Source organism: Musca domestica, unplaced genomic scaffold (assembly GCF_030504385.1).
Source record: "Musca domestica strain aabys unplaced genomic scaffold, Musca_domestica.polishedcontigs.V.1.1 11, whole genome shotgun sequence".
NCBI classification, from domain to species: domain Eukaryota; kingdom Metazoa; phylum Arthropoda; class Insecta; order Diptera; family Muscidae; genus Musca; species Musca domestica.
In genome coordinates, this window is record NW_026712133.1 from 9,049,834 (window position 1) to 9,074,190 (window position 24,357).

At 36.9% G+C, this 24,357-nt stretch overlaps 1 protein-coding gene across 6 annotated transcripts in view; it reads right to left on the bottom strand.

Moving 5' to 3' along the window:
* LOC101894759 (homeobox protein 5) overlaps positions 1–11,395 on the bottom strand; it is a 99,513-nt gene extending 88,118 nt beyond the window's left edge. The window contains exons 1-2 of one of the 6 annotated variants that reach the window (XM_020037227.2): positions 11,033–11,395; positions 8,418–9,156 (exon numbers count right to left, since the gene is read on the bottom strand). In XM_020037227.2, the coding sequence (XP_019892786.2) occupies positions 8,418–8,520 (103 nt within the window). In that variant the 5' untranslated portion in view covers positions 8,521–9,156; positions 11,033–11,395. Of the gene's footprint in view, positions 1–8,417; positions 9,157–10,622 lie in introns of all 6 variants that reach the window. The other 5 variants (XM_020037226.2, XM_059130886.1, XM_020037225.2 and 2 more) reach the window with 5 other exon arrangements.
* Positions 11,396–24,357: the final 12,962 nt, after the last annotated feature.

Below are 24,357 nucleotides of genomic sequence, written 5' to 3' on the forward strand. Positions count from 1 at the left end.
TTTTATGCGAAGAGGTTATCTACCCCCTTAGAAACAAAAATGTCAAATAAGGACCAAAAAATGAAAGAAGTGACCGGCCAAGACCCCAAAAATAACTTAAATCATAGATGGTTATATAAATATGAAATCGCGTTGTTCCCTTATCCATGAGTTATGATCGATATAAAGACCTGCAAAAGTGATTTTAGGTATTTTGAATGTTTGGGAAGAATTTCTGGAAGGATATAAAACCTTTTCTTACTAAAAGTCCCATTCGCTCTACTATTTTGCACCTTTTATTTCAATATTGGTATATTACTTATTATTCTCCCAAAGAATTTTGCATTTTGAGCTCTCATTGGACGGATCATTGTCACGCTTTGAAATGAGCCCCATTAAGCTTTTTCGGTCATTTTTGTTTGTTTAAATGTGTTCGCATCTTTCAGCTAACCCACGATGTAGGCCCTGGAGTTGAAAGGTAGATGTCAGTTAACATCCTATTTCGCACTTATTTAATTTTTTTAGTGAAAAATTATTCTTTATTTTGTTCACAAAAAATCCACTGAATTCAATATGATAATACAAATTGAAAAAAAAAAAATTGACAAAAAAAAGAATAACAAATTGAAAAAGTCTTCAACTTTTTCGCTGATTTTTTACAGCAAATGTTTTAAGATCCTTCCTTACAAAGTTTGTCAATAGAATGTACTATTACTTTAAAATTCGATTCCATTGAAAATGTTTTTTTGATTTTTGCAATGAGATCTCTTTTTCATGATTTTTCAGCGATTTAGAAAAAGTAATTATCTTTTAACTTTGGTGTGACCGCGTTAAATTATTTCGATATCATCTGTTCCGTTTCGCCACCACATAATTCGCTACTACACTTCCATGTAACCCGCCATCAATTTCAGTTCTCAAGAAATCAAGTCAATTAAATAAATTGGTATAAATATTCGAATTCAAAAATAAAATATAAAAAAACACTACAAATGTACATTAGAAAAAAGTAAGTCAAAATGGAAAAAAATCATGCAAAATAAAACATTACTATTGTACATTTGAAAAGTCAAAATGAAAATGTTAATATATCACATTTTTACGCGATTTTTTTGGATATTATCCTTTTCGGAGAGTAGACAACTCCGAATTTGTGTGAATCGTTAAAATTAATCCAGCGGTTCTTAAGTTATAAGCGTAGTAACTAACACAACTTACATTTATATATATAGATAGATATATATATATGGGAGCTATATCTAAATTTGAACCGATTCTCACTAATTGCAATAGAGTTCGTCCTTTGGCCAAACAAATATTGTTTGGAAAATTTCACCTCAATCGGATAACAAAGGTGACCTGCATTTTGTTATAAGAATACATGGTTTAGATGCATCTTTCTATCAGATCTAGGCTTTCTTTCTTCTTTCTTGGGATATACAAAATATGAAGACAATCGGATCTTCCTTCGCATTTTATAAACGTTGAAAATATTTAAAATGTTGACCCTTGGAAGGCAGAAAAATTGAAATTCAGACCACATAAATAATCTGGGCGTTACTTCGCATAGAATACACTTGCAATTTTTCGTAATCCAGACTGGCTTTTGTACAGTGAAATTTGAAGATAATCTACAACAAATTCGGAATAAGTACTAAATTTGTCGAAAATGGAAACGTGTTAAACTTGGATTAGGAAACGTAAATGCATTATTTTCACTTGTATTATGCAAATTTCGAATGTAATTTCCTTAAAAAAAACTATAGTGCCTAGATATATGTGTTATTCTGAGATTAACAGCGAAACTGTATACAGAATATTTCTATTAACGTTTAAATCTAAATTGAATGTTACTTTCGACTCGAAAAAAAGGACGGGGAAAAACTGATCGAATATTTGGAAATATTGTTGCGGTTTTTCTGCAACATTGATGCACGTCTTTTCTTTGCATATATAAGGGAAATAGATAATTTTTTACTTGGTCACTTGTAGCGAAATTTGATCAAGAAAATTTTTGAGTTTGATATCTTCCATCTTTAATAATGCTTTGTAGGAGAATAAAAATGAATAAATTCACATGGAGTACTATGTTAACCCCCAATATCTGATTTTAATATTCATGCATTTCACGCTCAAAACGCCGATATACGTTTCTTCTATTTTTAGCTCTACTTTAATAATCAACTGGATTTTTACGTGTAATTATCGATAAAGTTAAATTTTTTATTTTAATCTCAAAACATTTTGGAATATTGGGCATTATTGCAGTATTTAATCTTGTTTATTCCTCTTAGGAGCTTCTATTTCCGTTCGGAAAATTATTCGAATCCTTTATTTTGGCAATGATTGAAAGAACCGTCGAAGAAAGGAGGATTCTACAGGATTGTCAGTTTGGCTTACATACTTTTAGTGGCTTTGTTTGCAAGGGCTTCGGCAGGAAGTAAAGGACTATAACCATCTCCCTAGATATCAACAGGGCTTTTGGCTCTGTGTGATACGATGAAATTTTAAATATATTTTGGCTTTGGCATTCGACCTTGTACAATGATTGCTATTTTTCTAAAGGAATCTAATAGTCGCTAACGAGTACATCGATTCCATCCATAGAGCCTAAAGTTGAATGTAGGGAAGTGTTATGCTACGGCCTTCCTTGGTAGACCGGACATAGTCTACCACATTTTTAGGAGGTCTCAGCCGTTTCTAACTGGGTCTTGTCTCGGATAAGATGAGATACTTAAGGGTAGTATTTCAGAAGAGATTCGATCGAATTCGTCATATAGACTATGTCCGATATATGGCGAAACGTCAGTATTTTGGATGTGTTTTTCTCGAAACTGAATTGAGCGATATATTCAGCACTAGCGTAAAATTTTGTAGTTTTAGTCATACCCGTCCGTTAAAATGAAAAGAGGGCTCGCACTGCCAAAACTAGAAATGTTGTACACAAATCGCAAGGCAAGTTTAGGCATATCCCCCATATAACCTTACTTTGCTAGTTTCGTTCCAAGTTTCTGACCAGTAGCTTAACTCAACTAGAAAATATTCACTATAGACATAGCCACCATATAAGGGAAAATAGAAAGAATACAAAAATCACGTTTAGTATGAGTTGAAACTTGCCGAAAAGAATATTCTATTTTCGGTGGTACTGGCCACCAAGCTTGTTCTTAAAATGTTAATTTAAATTTGTATTTTATATTGAACAAAGTATTGACTAATCGGTTTAGTAAAGAGTTCTAACGAGATATATTCCATTTATTATTATTTCATTGTGATCTATCTCAACCTCTCTCTTTCTCTCTTTATTTTCACTAGGCATTCCGAACCGAAACTAATTATAAATGCAGGCTACATAAAAGACATTAATAATGAACGCTAGTATTGAAAAAATAAGCGAAAACCTATTTGCCGCCCCGCACAAAATGCATTTCTACTGGACTGGGTTGCTATGAAGTTACTCTCTGCTAGGTTGCGACGGCATCCATCGATTGACGCACAAAATGACTGACTGACTGACTGGCTGGCTGATTCTGGTGACATTAAAATTCCAAAGGTGTCAGCAGCAAACGCAAAATTATCATTATCCATTATCATGGCCATTGTGTGTCGAAACAGCTCATACTGGTTTGACATTGGGCCAGGCCAACATAGCTGGCTGACAGAAAAGTTCTCGTAGAATAAACAAAAAAATAATGAGAACTGAAAGGCAAGACGCCATCCTTGAATAGCAACGTCTTTCATTTGATTGCATATCATCCGGATTTCGAATAAAATTCGGGCTTAAAACTTGCTCGAATTCAGAGAGGTATAAAACGAACTTCAATATCAGTTCGAGAATAAAGATTTTGAATAACCTTTCAATGTCTGGGCCTTTAGCAGACTTTCTCACAAACCATTCCAAGCAATCTCCATCAATATACTGAATAAAAAGTATATACTACTAGCTAAACACACACACACACACATACAGACATCACGCATGCATACATAGAGACCTAGCAGCTCCGTAGATTAATTATGGAAATCGTAAATCGCACAGAGGCCAGCCACAAGTCAACGCAATCGTTGCGGCACGCCGGCAACCGCGTCATCGTAAATGTACTGGAGGGTCATCGTTACAGTTACCCGGGTTATCATCACAGTCCTTCTTCTCGCCCGTTGGCTTCGAATTATTCAAATTGACTTTGTGCTGTGGAAACAAAATCCTCTCTACGCTTCGCCATGGTTTCTATTTTGCTCGCAGTTGCATCATTTGCCAGCGATTACGGGCGCGATCTTTGATTTTTAAAATGTCAAAAGATCAGAAAATATTAAATGGAATCAACGAAAAGGCGAAGGCGAAGGCGAAGAAGAGAAGTTGAACAGCAGTAGCGGTAGTTCGTGTTTGAGCCGATGAAGTCGTCATCGAAAGTAAACATATTGAAGAAGCTTTTTAAAAATAAAACAAGTAAGCAAAGGCTACAGTCGAGCGGGGCCGACCGTTGAATACCCTACAACACTATAATAAACGATACAGTTTATATAGGCGAGATACTCGAAAGAATTCCACAAGATATTGTGACAAATAATAAAAGAAACCCATTAGGTTTCGTTCTCTAATTTTCGAATAATAGCAACTTAAACTAATTTAAATGGTCTTCCTAGATCTGGAACCAATATTTTCCAAAGACCTATAATCTCTCAGAAGTGGCAAAAGATTAACATTTATTATTGGTTTCTGACTGAAACGCATCTATATGAGATACAGACATTTGACTATATTCTTCAACGAAAATAAAAATATAGCGATCATCTCCAAAAAGAGTAGACTTCTATTCTGACCCTCATCTTATCCCCATGCAAAATTTCGTAAGGATCGGGCCATAAATGCGATCTGTATATGATATCCTGATATCCTAACTACTTAGTTTTGTTAGCTGTAGAAATATTACCAAATGTTTAATTCAAAATGAAAATATGCCAAAAATATGAAAAAATTAAAAAAATATGAGAAAATTTTAAAAAATCAATATTTTCATCTTCATAGAGATATTTTTATGCGATTTTTTTAGACGTTTTTTCTTTCCTACCAAGAGGTCATTCTGAATTAATGAGAACTGTCGAAATCAGTTCAGCCGTTCTCGACATATAAGAGATCTTTCAAGCATATCCTCTTTGTTAGACATATATATCGCACATATTTTGCTATATATCCGATTTGCTGGATGTTAACATCAATGTAAAGGTCAGAAGTAACCTTGTCATGACTTTGTGATTTCGCCGGTATTTAAAATATTCGCGGTTTAATGAAAAATTTTGGAATTTTTTCAACACAAAAGGTATGGTCTATTTTACCCGCTACATGCGAAATTCCGCGTCGATTGGTCTATAATTGCGACCTGTATAGCTACTGCAAAATCCGACATTTTTTCAGTATTTGGTCCATTTCAACCCCTAAACATTTGACGATCATCTCCAAAAGAAATAGGCTTCTATTTTGACCCTAACCCCATCTTCGTGCAAAATTTCGTAAGGATCGGGCCATAATTGCGACCTGTAGAGTGATTACAAATTAACATGGACAGACGGACAGACGGACGGACGGACATACATAGCTAGATCGACTCAGCTCGGCGAGCTAGGAAGATCCATATATACTTTCCTATATGGGAAACCAATATTTTGAGGTGTTACATAAATTCTGGCCCAATCATACTTATAATACCCCCAACACATAGTGTTGTAGGGTATAAAAACTCGATTGTTGAAATGAAAACAAGACAATAAAGAAATCCCATTTGGAGTATCACATATTTTTGGATGGATGGTGCTAAATTTTAACGGGTACCCCACTGGACTTAAAGTATCGCGGATAGTTAAACCAAACTGGAACACATTCCTATTGAAATTCTTAAATTCATTTTCACTCTATGCATTTATAAAAAAAACTAGCTGCGCCCAGTTAAGAAAAGAGTGACTTAGAGACGTTAAAACGGAATGAAATAAGCGTTTTTGAATATGTGTTTGTGTGTTATAGGGTGCCCTTGGTCCGAACACGATCAATTCCATGAATATTAATTGCCAACATAACCTTATCTAGCAAAAAATCTCATAATCAAATAATGAGCACAAACTCTCAACATTTTGTTTGAGCATCGCTGTTAGTATCCGGAGTGGAATGTCCTTAAAGCTATCTTCGGAAGCCAGATATCTAGTCTCCATTTTGGACTGTCAACTAAGATGAAACAAAACGTTGCGGAACGGACTCTACTCCTGCAAGAATTAAATAGGAAAGAGCTGGGGCCTCCCTCCCACAGACATACACTGGATTTATAAAGCTGTGGCTTAGCCATCCTTTGTTATGGAAGGAAGTCTTGCCTGGTGGCACGCATTAAAACACAAGGTAAAAGCTCGCAACTCTCATGCGTACAGCGAGCAGCTTCAAATCTAATCACAGGCGCATAAAAAAGCACACTGCAAACAGCCTTTAACATCGCTCCGGTCGAATTTAGTACGCAGTATCTTGATGCACGAAGTACGATAAGGCTGTAATGTTCTAAGACATTCTAAGTCCTGAAGTAAACGTCGACACTCATGAACGGAACAGCGCTTACATATCTCCAACATTGAGGTTTGACAGAATCGAAATACTGTTTCCATGCAGGGATAAATGGAACGGAGCCAACCTACCTCCAATTGGTCTGCCAATATATACATATGGATCAAAGATGGAAGAAGGCCCGGCAGCCTGAGTACTCTGTGAGCAACTAGGAATAGCCTGCCCCCAACAGTAGGATAGAAAGTGCAGTGTTTTTTGACACTGATCTTTGGGATCATACAAGGGGGAGATTTTATTAAAAACACGGATCCGAATAGCCAAGCGATTGAATATTCTACAATCAATTACGATGCAGTCTTGATGTGTACAACGGCCCTGGGAAATCGGCACACTATTATACAGCTTTGCTGGCTAACCAGGTCATTGTTATATTGAAGGAACAGAGAAAACCAATAAATTGGCAAGCATGGGCTCGCAGTCAACAGACACTTGAAGTCCCCGACACGTTAAAACCCCCTCTTTGTAATTTTAACAGTGCTTAGGAGCTAGTCTGCAGTGCGAACGCCAAAGTGTGCTGGTACAACAGACCACGTTGCAAGGCATCAAAATAAATCTGGCCAGATTTCTACTCGCGTAGAACTCACGTCTCTATAAGCATGATCATATCAACGTTAGGGATACTAACAAGCCACTGCAAGATCCGATCAGGAACGTCCGAATAGGATAACTATAACGTACAATACTGCAGGGTGTGTGAGATGAGGAAGATAATAAAACGATCGAATACCTTTTTTGCCACTGTCTACTACGAGCTAAGGGGAAAATTGCATATGCAAGTCCAGGTCTTCGTAAAGCTCCATATAATGATACCTCCCTATATTTGGCATTTTGCTGATTTCAGCGACATTTTTCACCGCAATTGTTTCAAATTCGTATTTGTACTTTGTAATAGGTATTACAACCTGTAACAGAAAACTACCTATGCAGGTCCACGTCTTCGGTAACTCAGTATTTTTAAGTTTTTAACGGGTCCTCTTTTTTATTTATTTATTATTTTTTTTTTATTTTCTAAATACGCTTCAAAGTTCGGTTCGGCCGAACTTACTGCTTTTTAACTTGTTATATATGTCAATCGTTTGTATGAGAGGTACTAGAATTAGTGGACCGACATATCCCATTCTCCCACTAGATCTAGTGTTAGTGAATTGTTGTAATGTGCAATGTTGGCCCGTTGCAAGATGTATTAGGAGTAGTTATTCATATCTGACAAACTTTATATATTTCATATTGAGACAAATTTGAATCAACCTCTCGCATTCTAAACATGAGATGAGACGAGAATACCAGTTAGGGTGAACCTATATTCACCACCGTTGAAATCGACATACGTTGGGGAGAACATAGTTGGGGCTAATTGCAAGCCAGATGGACATGACTAGATTGACTCCATATATCCTGAAACAAATTTCGTCAAAAAAGAGGCAGGGACTAAAATTGTAAGGCACATTTTGGCAGTATCAAGCTATAAGTTTATACTCTCTGGGGGCAAGAGGGCTGAGGGTATAAAAATATGCTACCCTCCTTTTCAATCTGACCCAACCCAAGTAGTCGAACAGAATAAAAGGCACCAAGTTCTAATACACTGGATCGCAATGTGGTTTAAGGTTTAGCAAGTGCATATGCACATGTCACATTCCTAATCCACGAACAAACACGCTTTCAAGCTCAACATATGGTTTCGGGAAAAGTGCTGTTAAACATACACCGGCCAAAGTCCACAGTCCAAATGTTTGAAAAGGTGTTCAACGGAAGTTCGATTGGATTAGACATTTCTATGGATGCATGCGATGTGATTCACAAGAGTAAGAGCGTCATTGGCTGCACAGTTTTCTAAACTTACCGGAATAGCACCACGATGGCCATACTACTGTTGCTGTTGCGGCAATTGCTGATTTTGTTGTTGTCTCAGTATCGATGTCCTTCATTATAGTCCATATTTGCATGTGACCACAAAGAGCGCATTCACATTCCAATTCCAAGTGGAACGAACTGAACGGCTGACTGACGGTACAGCAGTTAACGGAAAAAGATCAATTGAAGCCAATTTGAATTCTGTTGTAGGTAGGTAGGGACCAATTGTGTCGTTTGCGTTTTTATATTTGCACTACTTCTTTGAATTGATTATTGAGGCGATCGCCAAAAAGAGCGGCCAAGAGAACGACAGAGCACTGGCGAGAGAGACGGCTCAAATGAATTTCCGTTTCGTTTGAATTTCTATTTTGGATTTTTTCTCGCTTTGTTGCTTTGTTTGTGAGGTTGATTTTTTTTCTTATTACTTTTTTGTATTTGAATTTTGACACTTGACACTTGGGATTCACATTCGTTCAGAGTTGCCAATTCGGCATTTATGCACAACTAAACATATCTACCAAAAGCAAATCTGTCATGCCATGGAACTGGAGAATTTCTGTGTTGATTTCCATTCGAATTTGTCGATTGTGTTGGTATTGGTATGACCACTGCTTCCACGGACCGAGCTATGATTTTGTTTCAAATAACTGAGTGTTTTCTGTTGTTGTTGTTGTTGTAGTCGTCGTTTTGTTTATTGAAATTAAGATCATTTGACATTTGCACACGATCTATAAACAATAAATGATGATTTCACAAATATGCACACAAACTACACAAACTTATTTGGATGGTGCGGAGATGGATGGTTGGATGGATATCTGTATGGATGTGTATCAAATGAAGTAGGTATGTATGTATGTGGGTATATAACACAGATAGAAGGGGCAGGAGTGGGGGAATGGAAGCGATCAGAAGTATTTTGTGGAGCACCGATTTAATAAAAAAAATAAAAAAAAAATGTTGATGTTTTGACACTCGTTCTTCAATTTACTTCTGCTCTTGTTTCTTTTTGCTTCTTCGACATTGCTTTTCCCGATTTGTTGTTGTTGCTTGTTTTTTATTTTTTGAAAACAAATATCTTGCGGCGAACGCAAACACATTCTGAGATGCACTCCGCTCCATATCGATGGGATCGCGCACACACACATACGCATACACGCACTCATCCATACATATGTGGAAATACAAATGCGAACAATGTGAAAAACTGAGAACGAAATTAACAAAAACACAAAATGCTTTATGAACGGTCAGAAGTGAGCAACTGAGCAGCGTCAGGCCAATACTTAAATGTGACACTTTTCGTCTGTTGTTTGATTATTTCAATGTGGTTCCTCTGTCCGTCCGTCGGTCGGTTGGCGATCTGTCAGTATGTCTGTCTGTCTGATTGTTCGATCCAATCGTTCATTTGTCATTTGTCGTTCAATTCTCTTGTAGCCGGTCAATATTGCTCAGTTGTGTCGTTGGTGCTGTTCGTTGTTACCCTTCCTCTTTGCAGTTGGCTGTCTCGTTGATTTGCTTTTGTATCGACGAATATGCATACATACGTACATATATATGAACATACACTGTGTGCACTCTCGCTCGCATTTATCGCGAGGTGTTATGACTTTTTGTATGTTTAACCTTTAAAGCGCATTATTCACCGTCGCGCCATAAAGTTCGGAATGTATAGATTTTCTGTTGCTGTTGTTGTTGCTGTAGCAGCAGCAGCAGCAGTTGCTGCTTGCCAGTCGTTTTTATTTTGTCGCATTTGTTTGTGGTTGACTTTTAAACTCAGTTTTGCTTCACTTTTTATATGACTTGGCTGCCATGAGTCGACGGACAGACCGTCGTCGTTAGGTGTGTTGTGTCGATGACTGTTTGAGGATGAAATTTGCATTCAGATTTTGTTTTGCTTTTTTCGTCTTGAACTTTTCGCCTGGCTCTCTCTATCACTAACTTACAGTCGGTGACGGTCGACTAGTGTCATTTGTTTGTCAACCGACTTCACGTTGTTCAGATATACAGCGTATTTATGAGACTGTATGTGTGTGTGTGCGTGTGTGTATTAACAAGTGTATTGATTTGAAAAATTAGTCGTTACACTTCATCTCCTAGAATATGGTGGGTTTTGGGGGGGTTTTCTCAAACAAGAACACCACCCCATGACTGCTGTGCGTAGCAGCACCCATACAGGCAAACAAACACATACACCAACGCCAACGCCAACCAACCCTCACTGATAACTTGTTGAATTTTTCAAAGGTTGCTGGATACCGTAGGGGTAAATGTTCTTGTTGCTTTTGTTGGAGGTTCGGATGTTGTTGTTGTTCTTTGCGTAATCTCCAAGTTTACAGTCACGTGCTTGGTAGTTTACTGTGTTTTGTTTTTCTCATTTGTTGTTGCTGTTGTTGTTACTAATATTTGTTTGGTGTTTTTTTTTTTCGTCACCAGCTGATAAGATACAAAACTATTTTTCACAATTTCATATCAGATTTTCTCGTTTCCAAAATTGTTTATTCTTAGAATTTCATGTCGTTTGGAGCGAACGCGCGTTTCTTATGGTTTGGTTATTTTTTCTCATTTTTTACTCATCACTATTGCAAACAAAAAACTACATACTTAAAATCAGGATCACACTTGCATTGTGACTGTTTTGATCGGTCGAACTATTAAAAATTGTCAAGTCTACAAAAATGTTCTAAAACAAGATCAGATTCTTCCTCTTCGGTGTGTTCTGGCTCATTCGAACTTCTGCGCTTAGGTTTGCCGTACACTCCACCGCATTATACACGCTCTCGGGCCCGCATACTCAAACGTACTAGAGAACACCAAAAGCAGCGGACAAAAATAAACCCCAACCTCAAGCAAATCAACACAATGTGTAAAAACTGTCATAACCATCGACGTCGTCGTCGTCGTCGTTGCGGACGTTGCCGTCGGAGACCTCGACGCAACAGCGTTCACCGTTGAACGATAAGAAAGCAACAAAACACAAACAGTCAGCCAGCCAGTAAGCACAGCGTGCTGTTGTTGGTGCCTGTTTGCGTTGGAGATAAACAAAATAAAGCAAGAAAACATAGAAATATGAACTCAAATTCACGGAGAGAACGAACCTCTTCGTCTTGTCAAGAGAGTGCAAACACTCATACATGAACGTGCGACCCGAAGAGCCGAAACCTCTGTGCATTCAAGTGGGCTCCCCTTCGTGAATTTGCTCCCATCGCCACTGCCAGTTAGTCCATAGCGAAACGAAAGGTTGGCCTCCATCAGGGCAACAACAAACAAACCGAACAAGTGATAGTTTTGTTTACATTGTCGTTTGGGAGAGTAAACAAGGCGCGAGAGTAACAATTAATGTTGCCAGCAGGTTTTGTCTACGGCGTTATTCCTAAAATTGATTTAATAATACCCAATATTACGTACGGCGGATCGATGTTTTTTGGGGATCAACACAGTGGTGATGCAGTGAACAGTCAAAACATTTTTGGAATTAAAATTGTTGAATGAAAAAGTATTTAAAATAGTTCGTTTTGTTGAAAAAGGTATATCTTAACAACCTCTGAGCGGTATCGTATAAGAACACGCGTAGAAAAATTGAATATGACAATATGGAATTTTATTGTCCACATTATTTAAATACCTTACAAAGTCAAATCACAATAGAGGACAACAAATAAGATCGTTGTCAAATTGGTGTTAAAAGTAGTGTTCTTGATGATTTTTGCCACATTTTCACACAGGATTTGTCTTAAAATGTGTATTTGTAGTTCGTAATAGGTTCTGGCTCCGGTAGCAGAACATTAAATATCTAGGTCCACGTATTCCTATAGCGCTCATATAACGGTACCCACCAATATTCGGTATTTACCCACGGAATTGTTTCAAATGTGGTATTAAAAAAGGTTTGGTAGATCCTTGAAGTATAAAATTGTCTATATATGTAGGTTCCCGTTTTGGTATGGCCACCATTTAGTTTAACTGCATTATTCAAACGGTCTTACTGGTATTTGTAGTTTAAAGTGGAACACGTTTGAATACGGACACTTTTTATAAAAATATTTCCTTTACCCAATTGTTTCTTTTTATACCATCCACCATAGTATGGTGGATATATTAAGTTTGTCGTTCCGATTGTAACATCTCGAAAAATACATTTTAAACGCCACAAAGTTTTTAGATCCTCTGTCCGTCTGTGGAAATCACTCTAGTATCCGAACGAATTGAAGTCGTTTGGTAGAAATTTTACTCAAATGTGTTTGGCTATATAGGTCCACGTTTTGGTATAGCCCCCACATATATTCGGTATTTTCATGATTTTAGCGACATTTTTCACCGAAATTGTTTCAAATTTCGTAATGAATGCGTACTTCAGCCTGTGACGGAAAATCTACGACTTCGCATAGCCCCCATAAACAGTACCTACCTATATTCCTATTCCTTATATTCGATATTTTGCTGATTTTAGCGACATTATTCGCCGGAATTGTTTCAAATTTGGAATTTGCTCTTCGTGTCGGTTACTACAGCCTGTGACAGAAGATTGCTTATGCAGGTCCAGATCTTCGTATATCATCCATATAACTGTACCTCCCTATATTAGGTATTTTAATGATTTTAGGGACATTTTTCACCGCAATTATTTCAAATTTCAAAATGATAGTTCATAGTGGGTACTACAGCCTGTGACGGAAAATTGGCTATGCAGGTCCACGTCTTTGTACAGCCCCCATTTAACGGTACGTCGCTATATTCGGTATTTTGATAATATTAACGTCATTATTCACTGAAGTTGTTAAAAATTTCGTATTTGAAGTTCCTAATGAATACTACAGCCTGTGACAGAAAACTGATTTTTCAACATATTTTTTTTTTTAATTTTCAAATTCCTTCCAAATTGTGGAGGGCATTCAAAGTTCGGCATGACCGAACTTACTGCCTTTTTACTTGTTTTGCTTTAAAAGTATGACATCAAACAATTTTGCGTAAAAATCGCTGCAACCACTACCTTAAACACCTTTATTATAATCTAATTGCAAAAGACATACAAATTTTGCTTTTTAAGATACATGCAAAAGAGCGAACTATATCCGAAACTGCAAAACTTACTTCTATAAAAATACATTCAGCAAAAACGATGATGAAATGATACAAACGAAATGGTGGAGTAATAACTAAAAATAAATATGAACGAAATACAACTACGAAACTAACACCACTTATTAAACAAGCGGAAAATAAACCAGAGATTACTCTCTAAGTAGTATAAGTCAGTTTTGTCGGCAGATGTAAGCTCTCGGACTGTGGCCGTTAATTTAATATATTTTGACGTGAGTTATGACTATTCAAAATGTGGACACTTTATAAGTGAGGTAACAAAGGAGTGGGTCGATATTACTTACCTCCAAACTCGATCTAAGTTTGGTAATACTATTATGATGTACATCGCTTGGAATCTGGTTACTCTCTTTGAGAGTTACCGCACCACCCAGCCAGACGGACAGACAGACACCGCTAGGCCAACTCAATAATTTTTTTGAAGTAGATCATACCACCTACCATCATTTGGCTTTAGATCAGTTATAGTTTAGTTTCAGAGGGAACCAATATATGGGAGGCATATCCGAGTCTGAATCGATTTTCACTAAATTTGACGGAGACATTTTAATATTTTATACCAAGTAACACTGCTATAGAGTGCAAGGTATCACTTCGAAAAGGATTGTATTAAAAATTTATATCGGAGCCGAGTTCTACTAAATGGAAACGTACGTCCCGAAATTCATTCAATTTGGGCTGATATTAACCGTTATTTTCAAAATAAACCTGAAATCGGATTATGGATATATATGGGAGCTATAGCTATGTCTGAACCGATTTTAACCAAATTTGAATTACTTGCTTTTAGACTGAATTTGGTCGGATGTGCCAAAATGCAGGTCATTTGGACTGATATTGGCCATTTGGTGCACCAGTATCCCGAAATCGGTTGAAGATATTTGTGGGGGCTATATCCAAATCTGAACCGATCTTGATATAATTTGGTAGAGGTGTTTCAGGCCGACACCTGATATCTGTACCAAACATCATTTTCGTGAGGTGCATATTACGAATGTGGGGGACTTAAACACCAAATCGGATGAAACCTATATATGCGAGTTATCGCTATATCTGAAACGATTATTTCCGAATTCGCTGTACTTCCTTCTAGACTGAATTCGGTCAGATATGCCAAAATTCCAGTCTTTTGGACTGATATTGGTTATTTAGTGCACAATTAACCCGAAAGCGGTTGAGGATATATATGGGAGTTATATCCAAATCTGAACCGATCTTGACAAAATTTTATTAAACTTATTGCAGAGCTTTATATGATATCTGGTACTAACGATCATTGCTGTGAGGTGCATATTACGCTTGTATACCCCAAATCGTGGGAGTTATAGATATATCTGAATCGATTTACATCAAATTTGAGCTACTGGTTTCTAGAATGAATTCAGTCGTAATTGCCAAAACTCAATCCATTTGGAAAAAAATATATATGGGAGATATATCCTAATCTGAACCGATCCCCAAAAAAATTGATAGAGGTATTTACGAGCAGTATCTGATGTCCAGTACCAAATATCATTCTTGTGGAGAGTAAATTACGCATATGAGAGACCCCCGCCCCAATCGGATGAAACATATATGGAAGCTATAGCTATATCTGAACCGATTTTCTCCAAATTTGATGTACCTTCTTCTACACTGAATTCGGTGGGATGTACCAAAATCCAGGTCATTTGTATTTATATTGGCCATTTGGTGCACAATTAACCCGAAATCGGTTGGAGACATATGGGAGCTATATCTAAATCTAATCCGATTATACAATTTTAATAGGATTCGTCCATAGGGCAAACAAATATTGTTTGTTTCAATCGAATAGTAATTGCGACTTGCATTTTGTTCACAAGAATACATGGACGGACGGACTTACAGACCGACTGACGTGCATAAATCGACTCAGAAAGTGATTCTATGAAGATCCTCAAAAGTAACAAAGGCGTGAAAATAACAAAATATGTGGTTGACACTCAACACTTTTTTTCAGCTGTACGACTCTATCTACGGAAGAACTATAAAATATAATTTGACTATGAAGAAATATGAAATAAAAAATTGTAATTGTCTAATTGAATAAGAACCCTTTCCGATTCTATCATGGAACAACAAAAAACTTCTACTTCCCCGTATTACCCAAGTATGAAGATATGGACCTCAAATCTAATAAATTTAAACATTTTCATAGTTGATAATTTTTAAAATTCTTACAACTGTATTATTTTCCACTTACAAACATTTAGATATTTTTGTTTTACGGCATAGTATTGAAAATGGAACATTTGGCCCGGTTAAGGGTATTTTCTGGGTTATTGTCATATTCTTCAGACGAATTCGATGTTAATAATTAGTGTTCCTAGAGAGCAGAATACAGCCTTGCCAAGAACTTTCCATATATGTCCTAATTATAGTATACGTCCCATATAACAGTACCTGCCGATTTTCAACAGAATCTTTCATACGGCACTGCGTTTTGTATAGCCTGTATTTTAGGAAACCCTTATATTCGGTAATTCGTTGATTTTAGCTAAATTTTTACATTGAATTGAAAACAACAGACTATGTACAAGCAAACAAAACTTCTAATTACATTAGGTAAGTACGACAATCCAACGATGTGTATTATTGCTTGTACAACAAATAATTCTTGTACATTAAATGAGCGCGAGTAAAGAGAGCTATTTTAATCAGGTGCAATGCAAACCATTGTTATACCCTCCACCATACATAGTATGGAGGGTATATTAAGTTCGACATTCCGTTTGTAACTCATCGAAATAATCATTTTAGACCCACAAAGTAAATATATTCTTTATCAGCGTAAAATTCTAAGACGATTTAGCCATGTCCGTCCGTCCGACCTTTGTAATCACGCTACAGTCAAAACGAATTAAGATAGAAAGCTAAAATTTTGCACAGATCTCCCTTTTGTCTGCAGGCAGGTCAAGTTCGAAGATGGGCTATATCGGTCCACGATATCGTATAGCCCCCATATAACGGTACCACCCGATATTCGGTATTTTGATGATTTAAGCCACATTTATAAGTGGAATTGTCTGAAATTCTACACAAGAGGTTCTTCGTGAGCACTTTACCCCCTAAAAGGGAATTGTCTATATAGGTCCATGATATCGTATAGCCCCCATATAACGGTACCCCGGTATTTTGTTGATTTAAGCCACACTTTCCAACGGAATTGTCTGAAATTCTACACAAGGAGATATTTGTGAGTACTTTATCGCCTGAAAGAGATTTGTCTATATAGGTCTACGATATCGTATAGCCCCCATGTAACGTTACCTCCCGATATTCGGTTTTTTTTATGATTTTAGCCGCATTTTTCAACGAAATTGTCTGAAATTCTACACAAGGAAGTCTTTGTGACCACTTTACCCCCTGAAAGGGAATTGTCTACATAGGCCGACAATATCGTATATCCCACATATAACGGTACCCCCCGATATTCGATATTTTGATGATTTTAGCCGCATTTTTCGACGAAATTGTCTTAAAAATTTACACAAGGGGTTCTTTGTGAGTATATCACATTGAAAGGGAATTGTCTAGGTCCAGAATATCGTATAAACCCCATATAACGGTACCCCCCGATATTCGGTATTTTGATGAGTTTTTTGATGAGTCTAAAATTCTACACAAGGAGTTCTTCGTGAGTACTTTACCCCTAGACATAGATTTGTCTATATAGGTCCACAATATCGTATATCCCCCCATATATCGGCACCTTCCGATGTTAGGCATTTTAAAGATTTTAACAGAATTTTGAATGGATTTTATTTATTTATTATTTATTTATTTATTTTTTTTTTGAAAATGTCCAAATTAGTTCCAAATGGTGGATGGTATTCAAAGTTCGGCCCGGCCTGCTTTTTTACTTGATAGATATGGGTTGGTTCTATTCACTGGTTCCCACATGTTACAGTTAAAAAGGTAATGTCGTGTCTAGTCATTGTTTGCACGGTGAGGCGTCTTAAGTAAAGGAATTAATAAAGGAATTTGTTTTCAGAGAACGTACAAAAACCCCTAGATCTGTGAATATTCCAACAGTATCAAAAAACTATATCTATACTATATCAGAATGTAAGAGGTCTTAACACTAAATTGAGTAATGTTTTTCTTAAAAGTGTATACTGTGAACATAAAATAATTGTTTTTACTGAAACTTGGCTCAAACCTGATATTCTTGATACAGAAATATTTCCCGATAATTATCTAATTTTCAGATTATGTACCCTCTACTTACCCAGTTGTACTCGACGCTTTTTGGGATAAGATTTATGAACTTTGTTTATACCAAGTAAATTTTATACTCAATGGTAAGGAACGACTCCTAGATTTAATTTTCTCATCTTCCCTAAATATTTCGCTTTGTAGAAGTCCTCCATTTGTAATTCCTGAGGATACATATCATCCAACGCTCCTTTTAAACCTTGAATTAAGGAACACTCTGTCCAATATTACTGTTATTAAAACTTTATCTAGTAGGCGAAATTTTGCGAAGGCCAATATACCCCTACTACGCTCTCTCTTATCAGGTTCTATGTGGTGCATCAATGGCGACATTGATTCACGTGTTTCTAAACTTTATGAACAGCTCAATTTAGCTCTAGCTAGCTCCGTACCAATGGCAAAACCATTAGTTGACCAAGGCCCTGCTTGGTTTACACCTACACTAAGACGTCTACTTAATATTAAAAATAGACTTTTCAAAAATTTAAAAAAATCTAACACTGCCGTAAATTATTCAAAATATTCCATGGCAAGAAATAGATATAATTCGGAAAACTCCAAATGTTATTCTCAGCATTTAGCCCAAATGCGGCAGAATTTATTAAACAATCCTAAGAATTTCTTTAAATTTTTAAACTCCAAAAGGAGAGCTCAGAAATTTTCCTCCAGCATGAAACTTGGTAGTAAAGAGTCTTCAGACAATCTTGAAATTGCAAATTTATTTGCTGACTTTTTTCAGTCATCCTATACCCAGGGCACATCTAGAGGCCCTTGCGAAATTCATACCACTTCATTGAATCACTTTCCTTGCATTATCTTAACCGAAGACGAAGTCTTAGATGGTTTAAAGACATTACGCTCCTCATTTTCCCCTGGCCCTGACGGTGTTCCAACCTATATTTTAAAATCTTGTGCTAGAGAATTATACTTACCATTGACTAAGATATTTAATTACTCCTTGAAAATAGGTTATTTTCCAAGCTTCTGGAGATCGAGTTTTGTTATTCCACTTCATAAATCAGGCAATAGACGTTTCATAGATAACTATAGATGTATTGCTAAGTTAAGTGCCATTCCTAAACTTTTCGAACTCTTAGTCTCACGTCGGATGCCACATTTTATAAAAAGCATATTATCACCTTTTCAGCATGGTTTTATGAAAGGTAGATCTACTACTTCTAATCTTTTAGAATTTGTGTGCCATGTTCACAACGGATTTATAAATAAACAACAAAACTGACGCTATTTATACAGACTTCAGTAAAGCCTTTGATACAGTAGTGCATAAGCTTTTGCTATATAAACTCGATAGTATGGGTTTTCCGACAGCTCTGTTAGGCTGGATTTCATCATACTTGGAGGGTCGTATCCAAAAAGTCATTTTCAATGATTCATTTTCAAAAAATATTGTTGTTTCTTCTGGCGTACCTCAGGGTAGTCATTTGGGCCCTTTACTTTTTGTTTTGTATCTTAATGATGTCCCGGATCACATTCGATTCTCTAAAATATTAATGTATGCTGATGATGTGAAGCTTTACATGCATATAAATTCCCTTGACGATTCGACTTTCTTACAGTACGATTTACATTCCCTTGTGAACTGGTGCAGTGCCAACGGTATGTCCCTTAATCTTAAGAAATGCAAAAAATTTTCCTTGTCACGATCTCAGCCAATACATTCTAACTACTTTATTGGTTCATACAAATTAGAAAATGTTGATTCCTTTACTGACCTCGGTGTTATTCTAGATCCTAAACTACGTTTTCATTTACATATTGACTCATGTGTTAATAAAGCCAAGTCTTTACTAGGTTTCATAAAACGCTGGTCTAAAGAGTTCGATGATCCATATGTCACCAAAAGATTATTTGTAAGTTTAGTTCGCCCAATATTAGAGTACAGATGTATTCTGTGGAGTCCGTTTTATAAATGCTACTCAGATAAAATCGAATCAGTTCAAGTTCAATTCCTGATTTTTGCTCTACGGAGCCTTAACTGGAACCCGACAGAATTACTTCCACCTTATGAAAATCGTTTACTGTTAATTGATCTCCCAACACTTGAAAGGAGGCGGTTTATGCTAAGAGCGTAATTTATTATCAAATTAACACGCGGTTTGATTGATTCTCATTTTTTAACTGGGGAAGTTACTTATAATATTCCTTCTCGTAGAACTCGTCATTTCGAACCTTTAAATTTATCTCTCGCAAGAACTAATTTCGCAATTAGTAACCCATTGAGATCCTTATGTGTAATTTACAATAGTCTATGTAATAGTATTTGTTTAAGTAATTCGTTGAACTCTATTAAAAGATCTATTCTCCACATGTGATTGTATATGTTCACTTACCTATTTTTTTTTTTTTATTTTAAAAAACTCATTTTTGCGGCACCTGATCTACATCTCCCTTTGCGAAACCAGTAGACCCAGCCTTTGAGCACTAGTTGTCAGAATCTTTAAGTTCATTTTAACGGCACCTAGTCTACAATTCCCTCTGCGGAAACAATAGACACCAGCCTTTGAACAGTAGTCTTTGTTTAACACATTATTTTCACTGTTATTTGTTTATATTTGTTATAAATGTTATATGTTTTGCTCTAATTCCTTTCTTTTTAGTGTATTTTTACCTATTACTTTGCCGGCTGATGTACTAGACTGTAGCTGGCACCACTAACTCACAACTAACCCACCATTCCCGGTCTTTGGTGTGTACGCGCTCCCTACGTATGGGGAGGTCGCCCCCTCGGTCGGCAGGGGTGGGAACGAACGACAAAAAAAAAGTGGAACTAGTTACTGTAACCCTTAGAATCGACTAGTTTCCGGTGCCGTACTGGCCCACCTTGATGGCGGGAAAGAAAAAAGAATCCCAGTTACTCGAACTAGTTGCTAATATGTTACCACATGGCAACGCTGCTGAGAGCACTGATCCCACCACATAGAACAGCTGAAAAAGGGGAGCTACGGAGTACATATGGATTTAATTCTCTCGACATCGGTGCCTATCATCCAATCGGAGAACGGTCGTACTGTCGTGCACTCTCAACTCTGCTCACTTGCTAAATACATTGTTTTATTTTTGTCGAACAGACTGGGGACCTACTAGTCGAGTCACTTTGCCTCCCAACCCAGACAGCGAACACCTACATACATTCGGTCAACCTCTGAGACCTTATGCAAGTAACCATCTCCCTCCTCTTCCGATGCCCAGTGAGAGCGCGTCTATCTGTGTGTGTGTGAGTGTGCTTGTGCGTTATTTGGGATTGTTTAGTCTGAAAATTGCAACTGAAATGGTTGGCTAGAAGAAATATTAGCAACAATCTTGAATTGGTGCTGTTTTATTTATGGACGTCAAGACGTCGCACTGTCGATGGCAGACCAACGACGCATCTTTCGTATGATGTCGCAGTCGGCTGTGGGACAGCATTTGATAGCTGTCACTGCAACAGAGGTCAATGGAGGTCAAACGGTCAGAGTTCAAGACAACTGACAATGAAGTACGCAAAACAATGTTCATGTACACGTAGTGAGTTTGTCGTTGTGGCTGGTGTAAAGTAGTAGTTTGCATTGTATGCAGTTGTTAATGCATTTATGTTTGTAGGTATGTATGTAGGCTAGCCATTGAACGTTTTGGTTGTCGAGTGTTCCCCCAGAACTCTGTAAAAGTATCCGTAGAACAGTGAAATATTAAGGAGTATCCAAATTAATTGAAACTTTGTACATCGTAATATTTATATCAAACTTAAGTCTTGTCCCTCCCCCATAAACGGTCAAAATTTTAAAAAATCAGGACTCTTATGATATATGGAATGATTCGCCGATTTTCTTCAACTATGCATTTTCAATTATAGATCTGCTAGATCTAGATTTAAAGCGACACCTTCGGGCACATTCCCCACAAAAAACACAATTTAGGAGAACAAGTAAAAACGAAGGTACGTTCCATACCGAAGGAAATTGAAAAATTAAAAAAAAAAACAAGTAAAAAAGCAATAAGTTCGGCCGGGCCGAACTTTGAATACCCTCCACCATTTGGAACGAATTTGGACATTTTCAAAAAAAAAAAAAAAATAAAATAAAAAATAAATAAAATAAAATCCATTAAAAATTCTGTTAAAATCTTTAAAATACCTAACATCGGAAGGTGCCGATATATGGGGGGATATACGATATTGTGGACCTATATAGACAAATCTATGTCTAGGGGTAAAGCACTTACTCACAAAGAACTCCTTGTGTAGAATTTTAGACTCATCAAAAAACTCATCAAAATACCGAATATCGGGGGGTACCGTTATATGGGGTTTATACGATATTCTGGACCTATAGAGACAATTCCCTTTCAGGGTGTATTTACAAAGAACCCCTTGTGTAAATTTTTAAGACAATTTCGTCGAAAAATGCGGCTAAAATCATCAACGTAACGTTATATGTGAGATATACGTTACTGTCGGCCTATGTAGACAATTCCCTTTCAGGGGGTAAAGTGCTCACAAAGACTTCCTTTTGTAGAATTTCAGACAATTCCGTTGAAAAATGCGGCTAAAATCATCAAAATACCGAATATCGGGGGGTAACGTTACATGGGGGCTATACGATATCGTAGACCTATATAGACAAATCTCTTTCAGGCGATAAAGTACTCACAAATAACTCCTTGTGTAGAATTTCAGAGAATTCCGTTGCAAGTGTGGCTTAAATCAGCAAAATACCGGGGTACCGTTATAAGGGGGCTATACGATATCGTGGACGGATATAGCCCATCTTCGAACTTGACCTGCTGCAGACAAAAGAGACATCTGTGCAAAATTTTAGCTCTCTATCTTAATTCGGACATGGTTAAATCGTCTTAGAATTTTACGCTGATCAAGAATATATATACTGTGTTGGGTCTAAAATGTTTATTTCGATGAGTTACAAACGGATGACGAACTTAATACTTAAAACTTTGTTACAATTACGGTGAATAATGTCCCAAAAATCATGAAAATTCGGAGTAGCGGGAGCTACCGAAGACGTGGACCTGAACAGACATTTTTCTGTCTTAGGTTGTAGTACCCATTAGGATCTTCCAGTAGGAAATTTGAAACAGTTCCGGTGAATAATGTTGCTGAAATCATCAAAATACTGAATATTGGGAGGTATCGTTATATGGGGGCTATACGAAGACTTGGACCTGCATAAAAAATTGTTGTCATAGGCATAGAACTTCAAATACCAAATTTGAAACAATTCCGGTGAATAATGTCGCTCAAAATATACGGGCTATAGGAAGACTTGGACTTGTATACAAAAAAAATGGCATTGGCTGTAGTACCCGTTTCGAACTTCAAATAAGAAATTTTACATAATTCCGGTAAATAATGTTGCTAAAATCATGAAAATACCGAATATCGGGAGGTACCGTATATGGAGTCTATACGAAAACGTGGACCGACATGGCCCATTTACGAACTTAACCTGCCTACTGTTAAACTATGCATGTATGCAAAATTTTAGCCTTCTATCTCACTTCGTTCGAAAGATAGCGTGATTACAACAGACAGACAGAAGGACATCGCCAGATCGTCTTAGAATTTTACGCTGATCCAGAATATGTATACTTTATAGGGTCTATTATGAATATTTCGAGGAGTTAATATAACAAGTTAAAAAGCAGTAAGTTCGGCCGGGCCGAACTTTGAATACCCTCCCCCAATTGGAAAAAATTTGGCAATTTTCAAAAAAAAAAAAAACAAGTAAAAAAGCAGTAAGTTCGGCCGGGCCGAACTTTGAATACCATCCACCATTTGGAACGAATTAGAAAATATTCAAAAAAATAAAATCCATTGAAAATTGTGTTAAAATCTTTAAAATACCTAATATCGGAAGGTGCCGATATATGGGGGGATATACGCTATTGTGGACCTATATAGACAAATCTATGTCTGGGGGTAAATTAATCACAAAGAAATCCTTGTGTGGATTTTCAGAGAATACCATCGTATTTGAATATATAGCTAAAATCATCAAAATACCGAATATCGCGGGGTACCGTTATATGGGAGCTATACGTTATCGTTAACCTGTATAAAGAATTCTCTGTCGAGGGGTAAAGTGCTCACAAAGAACCCCTTGTATACAAAGAACCCCTTGTGACCATTCCGTTGAAAAATATGGCTAAAAACATCAAAATACCGAATATCGGGGGTACAGTTATATGGGGGATATACGATATCGTTTACCTATATAGACAATTCTTTTTGAGGGGGTAAAATGCCCAGAAGGGACTGCTTTTGTGGAATTTCAGACAACGGAGGGAATCGTTATATGGGGGATATAAGATATCGTGGACCTGTATAGACAATTCTCTTTTAGGGGGTGAAGTACTCACAAGGAACTACTTGCGTGGATTTTAAAACAATTCCATTGATAAGTGTGGCTAACATCATCAAAATACCGAATATCGGGGGGTACAGTTATATGGGGGATATACGATATCGTGGACCTATGTAGACAATTCTTTTTGAGGGGGTAAAATGCCCACAAACTCCTGTTGTGGAATTTCAGACAATTCCATTGAAAAATGTGGCTAACATCATCAAAATACCG